Genomic DNA, 11,118 nt, shown 5'->3' with positions numbered 1-11,118 from the left:
CAAGATGTAGCAGGAAGCACATGCCTACGGGATCAGGTTCTGCTCCCCATTTGCTATTTGCCTGTGCAATCCCCTTTCTGCGCAGCAGCAAACTCAGGTTAGGAACTGCTCCTCCTCTGCTTGCTGGGAATTTCTGTATCAGCTTCACAGGGAGTAGCCACAACACTCGTCGTGCCTGCAACTTAGGCTGTGTACCTTGAGAACATCTGTTAGGTTTTACTCAGATAAAGGCAGAGGCTGCTTTTGCTGGTGTTTTTCAAGCAACACATTACCTATGAGGAGAGAGAAATTAAAAAATTCGCTGATTTACCATGTTAAAAAAAGATGGCACATTTATTGCTACATAAATGTTATATACATAGTGTTTTCTGTTACATTGACAGAAATTTTTTTTAACTTCTTGCTGCTGGTTGCAAAGGTTTATCAGCAATACCTTGAAATTTGACACAGGGTACAAATCTGCAATAAACCAACAATGGAAACTGGAGAACAAGATGAGAAGCAATTCATCTCGGACAATTAGCTCTTACAATACTCCATAGGTACTACACGGTATGCTAGAACCCTACTATGGTCTTACAATGCTATTGTAAATTTCTGATATTAATGAACAGGTTATGGTAAATAACCCTACATTTTTACTACCTAATATAGTAAAATAAAGTAAGAAACTTTTTACTGAAAACTTTTTCGATTTCAAAAATCTAGAAAGAGTAATATTTAGAATTCAAGAAATTTTCTTACAAGATTATTGTATAAAAGACTAGCTACAGTGAAAAATAAGCCAAATGTTTTTTTCTTTCTATTTTATGAAGGAAAGCTTCTGGGCATACTGCAAAGTCTAATATAGCCAAAAAGACAACAAGCTTAGAAGGAAGAAGGCCAGGCAGTGGCATGTGATCACTTTAACACGTCATAAGCAACAAATTTGTTTAGCTGATAAACACTGAAATGAAGAACAAGGCCACAGATATAATCAGGTGTTATTTCATGATATATGCAAATTAAAGTAAGAGAAATGAGTCCACTAATTCCACAAGCTGTTTTGTTAGGAACCATCTAAACATGAGTTTAAATTCATTAGTTTATATTCACAATTCATTTTTTGTTCTTTCAGATTAAATGACTCCATAAAAATGTTTGTTCCTGTTTTGTGTGTGAACCAATTGCTGGTGGTGAAAGATGCTCTGCATCAACAGCTCAGACAACCTTGGCTTAGGAAATCTCCTCCCATGGCCATTGCAGTGGAAGACAGTTTCAATGGAAGTTCACTGGGGTTTTAACCATTTCAGCACATCTGTGATGAAGAAATACTTATGGACACTCTTCTCGGGGAGAAGCATTTAAAGGTTTAATGCTAATATGGCTTGGGAGGGAGTAATTTGTTTGCATTTGGTTCACACTAATTGGTTTTCTCCACTGACAAGCCATACAAAAATGACAAGATAATTAATGTATACAGTAAGGAAAAACTGGTGACCATTGCGCTTATACTCCATTACACTAAGTAAGCCCACCGTACTGGGGGTTATGTCATCACACTACCTGCCATGGTGAATTTAGGATTTTACTATTCACCAAAATTACAGCCTGAAAACAATCTCCTTTGTATTTTAATGCATTTTGTGCTTACATACAGCTAACACTTTACATGTACTATATGTAGTACTGCTCGGAAAACAAAGCAACTCTAACAAAGTAGATTCTCCCCACCCAATTTACACTTCACGTTACAAGCTTTACTATGAAGCCTAGAAGCCTAAAAAGGTTTTGTTTATAATTAGAAAAAAAAATATGTTTGAGGAAAGTCTGAGGGAAAATAAAAGTCACTTTTTAAATCCAAGAAATGTTATGGTCACAGCATGGCTCCTGCCTGCAGCCTCTTGCCAGCTTGAAGCATGGAGCCCAGTGTGAAAGGGTAACTATGACCATAACTGTTCAGATTACCAGAGACCAAAAATAACATAAAAAAGCTATACCAAGGAATAGTTTCCTATTGCATGGAAAACACTAGTCATATGGCAAAAGGAGAGGAAAGGACGACAAAAGACTTTTCCCTTCCTTTTTTAAGACACTAATAGGTATGCTGGGAATGCTACGGGTCGATGGTTGTCACTGCTTTGTTCTCTGAATGTGAACAGCTTTAGTAAATGCTGGCATCCAGCTGAAATTTTATCAGCTTTTAACATGTTAACTTTTCCCTTTATATGTAGACCTTTACAGTTCCATAACAATAAATAAAATTTGTAGTTACAATGCATTTGTCAATTCAGTTTAGGCACAAGGCAACTTCCACAATGAGTGGAGAGATCACAACAGTCTCTGATTGTGCAGAAGCGACACACTGCTTGCAACAGAATGATATGTTCAGAGTATTTCATGGGCTGAAATTCTATCTGAAGATCTGGTATCTTCAATCCTGATGCAGGTGTTGACCAGTAGCTTTGATCATAAGATTGCATTTGGGTTTCTTGCTTCAAGTGTTTTCTCCTGTCAGGTTTGTGTCTTCATATAACGTTAGTTGTCTGTGTCCTTGTGAAGAAAGGTCACCTTCTGTGTATCCCACCAATATTTCTGGAATTCTAGAAAAAAGTTTGGGAGGACAAAAGGGTATTAGGAAAAGAATCAGTAAGAACCACAACACCAACACCAGAGAACTAACTGAAACTGTAGCTTATCACATTTTCAGTGAGTTAAGTGCAAAAGAAAAATCACACCAAGAGGCCTTGAAATCCTTCTTCCCAGATACCCCCACTGACTGTGAGATATTTAACAGTTTACTTCTAGGAACATTCTCTTTGGGCTCTGTGGATAGGGGAGGAAAAAGAATCTGCAAATCTCAGACCTTTGATTTACGTTTTACTTTGTTCCCCACAACATGCAGGAGACTGTACCTAATTTAATTGCTACTGTTGAAGGTATGCATTGCCGTATAGCTAAGGAGCCTGTGCAGCCTTTTCATGTCAACATCACACTAGTCATCTTACAAACTTGTTGCTATTTAAAAAGCAAAGACACAGTAAACTTGAAAGCAGTTCATTGTATTAATAAGGCAAGAACAGACTAGCAATTCTGCTGTAAATCACGAACTGACAATTTAGAAGTAAAGTAGCTTGTTGCTCTCTATGAGGTAAAAACAACAAACAAAAATTCCAAACGTCTTGTTTTCCTAAAATGAAAAACCATTTCATTTATGAAAAAAGAGGCTCCCTATAAGGGATGGGGTAAAAGTACTGACTCTAATAAGGCTTGATTTAAATGCCATTTTGCTGCTTTCTGAGAACACCAGGGAATAATAAACTTCCAGGGGATACATTCTGGCAAGATGCATGCCTTTACCTTAAGCTAGAATATACACAAAACAGTCTATACACACACCAACAAAAAACCTCCCAAAACAGGAAATTTAGCGAAGTTACAGATTAAAATGAGGGGATTGAACCTGACTCTTACTCTTTTTGAAAGGGGAAACAGTTTTACTCTTTCAAGAGACCTGAAATGCCCAGAACTTTTTCTTCTCAAAATCAAGCTTTTCCCAATTATTTAAAAAACCCAACCAACAACACGTAATAAAACCAAAAAACTAATATTCCTGCAGGGCCTCCCCACCAGCATCTGTTACATGAACTACTGTGTACTGGACTACATGGGGCCTTTGGAAACACTGATTTATCTTGCAAAGCTGAAAACTTCACTTTTTAAATCATAACTATCTTCACTAATACAGACTGTGAATTAAGATAGTTAGCAACCTCTGTTGGGGAGGTGAAATGACTTAGAATGACTGGCCTTAAGCCAGAGCACTAGTCTCTCTGAGACGAGAAGTCTCTCTAACTGTTCGTATCGGCACTAGGAGACAATACATGGATTTTTAAATGAACTGATGTGACATTTTGACTATTTAAAGATGTATAATTAATCTCTATGATGCTTAGCTTATCTAGCAAGCTGTTAAATACTCTTCTGATGTCATGCCAAGAAGGCCACCTGAGCCATTGGCAACAACGCATGGAAAAGAAGAGACTTAAACGACAATTTCTTGTTTTATTATAAAACTAGACAAATCTGCCCACTTTTGCTTATGCTCAGCAATATGGAAGTACCCAGCAGCACAAAGAAGCCTGGTACTCGTGACAGCTCAGTAACAGAGAGTTAACACATCTAGATCTCCCAGATCATAGCCAATAAAAGGCAACAAGAGCTGTTCCCCGCTAGCCAAGAGACATACCTGGCTGGTGTTCACATATGACCCATAGGGTTGGTAGTTTCACTCAGGCCAGGGTGGCTTCCTGGGTGTGGTGTTGGCGGCTCTGCCGATACGGCAGAAACTTTTTCTTCTTCCCTTCTCTTAAGGCAGGCTGCTTTAGGGTTTAGGTTTCGTTCTGTAACAGAAAAAATGATTCCTAACATCCTATATGCTCATACCAAGGGGAATATCGATACATTAACCAGTGCAGTAAAAACAGCTGTGCAGCTTCCCTATTCTAAATGCTTACATCCCTGTGTGAAAATGCAGGTGTTTAAATCTGCAGGCAAGCACTACTGAAAATCCTACCAGGCGTCTCCTAAACTGCTGGTTTCTTAAAAAAAAAAAAACAAACAAGCTTTACTAGCTGCCTACAAATGCCTTCAAAAAACTTTTATTAAAAGTGCCTTCCTTGTCACCAGAAGTAGCTGAAGTGCAAAATGAGAACCCTCTCTAATTTACTACGTGATAAGACAAGTTTCTGTGTTTTGTTGGTATGTTGAAGTCATACCAGCCCTACTGAGATCACACTAGTTTTAGTAATGTTACTGATTCTCTCTTCACCTTAAGTATTAGCCTGCTGTTAGAACAGGGGAGCTACAATGTCCTAAGTCAATAGTTTTCTTCATACCCTCAAGTCTGAAATCATCTTGAGCCCATCTTGCTTAAACCAAAAGAATATGATAATAGTCACACGGAGCAGAACAATTTTAAAAAAAACCAACAACCCCAAAACAAACCGTATTTCCTCTCACATTAAAGCAAGTACTTTATAGCAGCCAGCTGTGGACTAGCTATCAAGATATTTCCATCAGTGTGTTTCCACTTCCCCAATTAGCTTCAAGAGATTTAGATTTGGATCTGGCTTTCAAATAATGAGTTTCTAAAAGTCAACTGTTTCTGTTCTTCAAAGTGACTTTTTGTCAATCAAAATCCAAAAGATTTAAATTGCACACATTGATTTTAATCAACATTTTGAGGTATTTTTCTAGCTGTCAGTGAATTCTGGTTTGCAGTTTCAGATTGCAGATCTAATTTTAGCTGTAAGGAGGCTGCCAAAACTGAACAGGCAGCACAAGCTCTTCTTTTGTACTGCAGAGGCAGCCCTCCAATAACTGCAGTTTGCTGACCCCCTGCATTTTACAAGGGGTAGAGTCTGGGTAATCTGACAGAGGCAACTGTGGACAGCGTGGCTAATTCTGCTTTCACCCAAGTGTTTATCAACAGCCTCCTACTGCATTTCCTAAGGATGAGCACTCTCTCAAGGAGTCTACTGGAAAAAAAAACCTGCCAACTTTCCCTAATCACAATTTTTTGTTTAAATATGGCTCGTCTTGAAGTTTTAAAGAATATTTGATTATGTGGAAACTTTGAAAGGAAGTTAATTTGCAGTGATTTAGGAAACGGAGCTAAAAATGCTAGCCTACAGTTAGAGTTTAAAATCTGGAATATTTAATTTTGAATAGCACCAATCACAAAATGAGAAGCTTCATTACCAGAGAGAGGAAATTGTTAATGCAATTATAGAATGCACTGGTGAAAGCTCCTCTGGGCACCACACAAAGCTCCGGTCACTCACTTTCAGGAACAGGTGCAAATAATGATGGGCAAGAGAAAACAGGGAACACAGGCTCTCTCTCACAAAAGGCACAGAGTACTTGTGACAGGCTTCCTCAAATGCACAGGGGGTAGATGGTGAGATGTAAATGCAAGGAAGGAAAAGCTCTTAATTTACACTGCCTGTAGACTAGGTCTGATTGAACTGGACATACAGTTAGGCAAAGATTTCTACCAGACATAAGGGTCAGGGGTTGCTTCCAAACAAGGCAAAAAGGACAATATTCATTTCCACCCAAAGGTTTCTGCGGATTATTTTCTCTGAGAGCAGGGAGGAGGACTTGAAGCTTTTTTAATATTAAAAAACATGCTTGATTACTGTTACTCTGACTTCGTAATATTCAACCTTATCTTCCAGACTATGGCAAATATTTTCAGACCAAAAAAATTCCAAAGATTAAAGCCTCAGACACACTAAAACAGGGCTTTACCACAGCACTAGGTGGTGCCTCATCTGCAGAGTAACTAGTTGCCCTACATGCCTTGGAAGAACTCTGCAGACAGCATGGGTCTTTATTAAAAGCTGGGTCAGTAAAACTCTGCCTGACAACACAGCATCTCACCCTTGCTATAGAGTACATAAGCTTGCATTAAGTTATTCGCTTTGTCACTTTATTGTTTAAGCTTTGAACTTTTAAACAATTGCTTTGATCTCCTGTGCAAAATGCAAGCAACAAATAGGAAAAGGCAAGTAAAACCAAGGCACACAGAAGTAAGACACTGACAACATTCAGTGACCTCAGTGATTCAAAAATTTAGCGCACTAAGCAAATATGACCACTGACATCATCCACTTCTGAAAGACTTCCAGTCACTCAATGCACTTCCATCTGTGAGACACCACAGATGATGGCTGTTCACTAGTTCAGAACAGCAGAGCATGAGGACACTCACCCATTTAAGCACCAGCTATGTAGAACAGACTAGGCTAGGCTATTTCAGTTGGAAGGGACCTATGACAATCACCTCACCCAACTGCCTGACCCATGCAGGGCTGACCAAAAGTTAAAGGTGCCGCCGAACTTTAACATGTCCTTGACAAAAGTTTAGAGGAAGACTCAAAGTCAACTCTAGCTTCACCAACACATGAGAATGGAACATTTGAAGAACCAGACATGATTCCTGGAACTATCTTTCCTGAAGAGAAAGTGAACTGCACAAAGAATTTTTCCTTCTGCACCTACCAACAGGCCTATTATTTCTTTCCTGGAAAAATGTAAAGGAATCAGGAAAAGAAAATACATGTAAAACCAGCCCTGATTCAATCAAAGTAGAAGTAGGTTTCCTCCCTCCTCCCCAGTATATGTTTAATGCAGAAATCTAAGTAAATGCAGTTAAATTCACTGCATTTTAGTATCTCAGTTATGTGGGGTTCATCTTAAAATAGGTCTCTTCCTTTTGCTAAAGCATCTGTACTACTAAATAAGTGCTTGTTAAAATTTAAAGCAAGATGTGTCAATACTTCAATCAATTTACCTTGGAAACACAGGTGAAGAGATGGCTAATTGCACAGGAAAAAAACAGAAAAATTTAAGTATAAACCTAATACCTCCCTTCTCCCCCCCTTTTTTTTTTAATTAATTCTTTGCGTTTCCCAAAGAACTTAAACATCGTCACAGAACAGCAAACATACTTTCAGTAACTTGTGTGTCTAGCCGTGCAGATTTCAAGATACCAACACTGTTCCATGAACAAAGCTACCATGCAAACTGCCATGGCACGATGATGGGCTACTGACCTCTCACTTGCTGCTCTAGACTGAGGATGACTGCCACAGCCTGGTGAAGAATAAGCAGTTTTGTCTGGGGTTTTTCACTCTTCAGGTGAAGCTGACACATACGGCCAAGTTCCTTAAATGCCTCATTAATATCTCGTACACGCAAACGTTCTCTAGCGTTATTTGCCATTCTCCTCTCCTTTTCTCTTTCTATTTTCTGCTCTGGGTTTAAATCCTCATCTTCATTAGTACTGCTGCAAGGAAGTATAAATAAAAAGATATCAAAATATCACTGGCATTCCAAACAAGTGATCCTGCCCCTGGTTCAAACTTCTCAGTTGATGAAGTTAAACTTCTTCCCACTTAAAATGCTTCATACTGAAGTATATTTACATAACTAAGAAAGTGTTCAATATCAAGGTAATTCTTGCTGTTCCTACCTTTCCCTGAAAATAAATGTTAAAGTTTCTGCCTGAAGAATATCCACAGAATATTGTCTGCAGATGGTAAACACCTCTAGGAAGACTAGTGGCAACACGCTACCCCTCGAAGCAAAAGATGTACACAAATTATCACATCACTCAATTACTGACAAATGTTCTAATAGTTAAGAGACAACTCAGCCATCTCGTCATGTGAAGACTTTCAACAAATAGTTTTTGCTATTTTCCAATACATCAGCTTACATAAAAAAGCATTCGAGTAATTTTCAATTTAATATGCTTATTAAAAAGTTTTAGTTTTGTAAAAGTCCTTCCTGGCCCATTTTAGAACTATTTTTTCTTCTAGTACCCAGTGTAGAGCTAAACAGTTATATTTAGAACTCGTGTATCACTTCAAATTAAGTTGCATAGCCTGTTTTTTTAATATAGGACTGTCCAACCAAGTCCCAAGCTGTGCAAAACCTCTGCTCTACAAGCATTATTTATATTAAAATGCCATTAGACATGTTGGTATAGACTCAGCTGCCTGTGGTTGCAGATTTCTGATTGTGTGCTGTTATTCTGAATATTAACACTTTTGTCAGGCCTATCAGGCAGATCCAGAAGCATTTTACCCAGCATCAACTCCAGGTTTTTTCTCCATGGCTTGGGAAGGGAGGAAGTGTTTCACTACTGGCTCACACTGAGAAGTGCAGCCCCAGCCCAGGCACAAATTATGACCAATTTCTAATGCTCTCCCATCCTCTATGTGGAGCAGGGCCCTCTGAATCTTTTACTACTTATCTATAAAGGCAGATATTAGGCAATGCACTAACAAAGGAATGCATACTTTTCAGGTGATTTTCCCAGAAAATCTTCTATCTTGTATTTAAATAGATACAAATACTGTAAACTAGTTATATATTTCAGCTGCTTATTGATATATGCACTGAGGTAATGCAAGCACCTTGAAACAAATTTATCAAACTTAAGGACAACCTGCTACAGAGCATTAATAGAACACAAATTCTCTAGGTCATGCCAGCAACCCACCTTGTTCTGCCTCTAGATGAGACCTTGACATCCTTCTGGGAGGACTCATCATCTGATTTCATGTCATCCGATGAGGGGGGTTCATGTATATTTTCATCCTTCTCCTTATGTTCAGACTTTATTTCTGTTGGACCTATAGCCACAGACTGGCTCTGTAAGCCACCTGACAACGCTGCAAGCAACCAGAGATCAGTATGAATATCACAGGAGTGAAAATTAAAAAGAATCTCAAGCAGATCTTGACAATGGGAGGCCAGAGCCAAGGAGAAGTCTGGGAAGACAACAGGAGGAACTACGCTCTGGCAACAGAAACAAGAGAAATCCTGGTAATGCTGCCATACTTGGACAGTGTCATGGGCTGTAAAGAGATCATAATTCATAGAGCAGCTTGATCAGTAACAGCTTAATCTAAGAAAGACACTGTTGTAAGACAAAGGACATTTAGCGAAGTAAGAAAATCTGCACTTCATGTCTGGGCTGCAAATCTAAGGGCTGAGCTGCACTCACATCAGGGCTTGGGCTTAGGCCAAATGTGCAACACACACATCCCTAAATGGTGCAAGCATGCTAATGAACAGGCTGATGTCTGTTTTCTATAGCTTACTTCTCTAGGCTAAAAATTGAGGCAACTGTAAACAGTTGTGTGGAACGACTTCCTTTTATTGGCTTGACCCACACTGCAACCCTCCTGGTCAATTCCGAAATGGCTGCAGTACTGCAAATGGCATTATGGCTTAAGCCGGAAGAAAGCACTTGTAATGCAGTCTTCTGCTGAAGCTATACTGGGACAAGTCTGACACTGGGATCCCCTCAAAATTGTTCCAGGAATCCCTAACAGTGGTGGTTTATAGGATTTATAGTGCATTTTTATTTCTCAACATTATCTACGTCCCTATCTCATGTGTTGATGCAAGTTTACCATGACCTACAGTCTCACTGGCTCTGGATTACTGCAGACCCTGTTCAGCATTTAATATTGCTGGAAAGTTACCTCTGTAGCTTTCTTGTGTTTTATGATTTAGTTCTGTGCTCTGAGTAGAAACTGTACTGGGAAGAACTGAATGGTTGCTGTTGAGGCTGACATTTTCTTCCCGATGAGTCCCAACCTAAAGCAAAGCAAAGCAAATACTTCTATTAAAGACGCGATGCAAAGAAATAGTCCAAACACAGAAGCCTAAAAGAGTTACAGTATTTGCTGGATTAGAGACCTGAGTTGAAGTTCTAGCTCAGTAAAGGAAAGATTTAGTTGAAAGATGCTGTTACACTAAACCACTTGATTACACCATTCCAGATTAAGCTTTGTTTCAAGCAGTGACCAGCACCTGTTTGGAATAACCTAGCAAGACTTTTTTTTCTGTATTTTCCCACAGAACACTACAGAATTTTCTCCTTAAATTCCAGAATTTATACCTGAGGGGTGTGAGATCTGATTAACCTACAATGGCTTTAAACTAATACTACTATCAACTCTAGTACTTACAACATTTTGACCCTTAAAAGAAAATCATGGGGAATAATAGTCTTTACCACATGTGAAAAGTGTGCATACTGCCCTACACTTGTATGTATACAGATACACAAACACACATATATTTATAAAATATAGAAATAACATCTCCTTGTTTGCTGAAACTGAACCTAATATAATAATATAATTTTATTCACTTAAATAATTCTCTCTAATTTTCCTCCTTTCTCAGCTAAATACATTTAGTTTAGTCCCATTACAGAATCTTATATGAAAATAATCCAGGTATCTATCTATTCTTACCACCTCTCTCAGTATTTTCTAATCTGCTCCTTCATAATATATCATGATGAAATTTCTAAGCAGCAAGCACTGAGATGAAGTGTCTTTTAAAAAAAGTGCTAATTTTGCATAAACTTGAATTAACGATACTTACGTAAGATAGCTGTGAGGGAACATACCTAGCTTGAAGAGGCAAATTTCTTAAAAAACTGCTGCTCAGTACAGAATATTGTTATTAACGCAAACCTCTATTAAAAAGAGTATTCTTTTGTCTGAAAAAGGAAGAGGTGAAGACACACTGCCTGTATTTAAA

At 38.5% G+C, this 11,118-nt stretch overlaps 1 protein-coding gene across 11 annotated transcripts in view; it reads right to left on the bottom strand.

The window, feature by feature from the left end:
- Nucleotides 1-314: 314 nt before the first annotated feature.
- TCF12 (transcription factor 12) overlaps nucleotides 315-11,118 on the bottom strand; it is a 218,303-nt gene continuing 207,499 nt past the window's right edge. For 8 of the 11 annotated variants that reach the window (XM_064456502.1, XM_064456495.1, XM_064456494.1 and 5 more), the window contains 5 exons: nucleotides 10,047-10,161; nucleotides 9,056-9,227; nucleotides 7,602-7,834; nucleotides 4,229-4,382; nucleotides 315-2,582 (listed from right to left, as the gene is read on the bottom strand). In XM_064456502.1, the coding sequence (XP_064312572.1) occupies nucleotides 4,240-4,382; nucleotides 7,602-7,834; nucleotides 9,056-9,227; nucleotides 10,047-10,161 (663 nt within the window). In that variant the 3' untranslated portion in view covers nucleotides 315-2,582; nucleotides 4,229-4,239. The remainder of the gene's footprint in view (nucleotides 2,583-4,228; nucleotides 4,383-7,601; nucleotides 7,835-9,055; nucleotides 9,228-10,046; nucleotides 10,162-11,118) is intronic. The other 3 variants (XM_064456499.1, XM_064456501.1, XM_064456505.1) reach the window with 1 other exon arrangement.

The sequence above is a fragment of the Phalacrocorax carbo genome, chromosome 7 (genome assembly GCF_963921805.1).
Source record: "Phalacrocorax carbo chromosome 7, bPhaCar2.1, whole genome shotgun sequence".
Classification (NCBI taxonomy): Eukaryota; Metazoa; Chordata; class Aves; order Suliformes; family Phalacrocoracidae; genus Phalacrocorax; species Phalacrocorax carbo.
The sequence above is the reverse complement of the archived record's forward strand: the minus strand, read 5'-3'. Positions and strand labels throughout refer to the sequence as shown.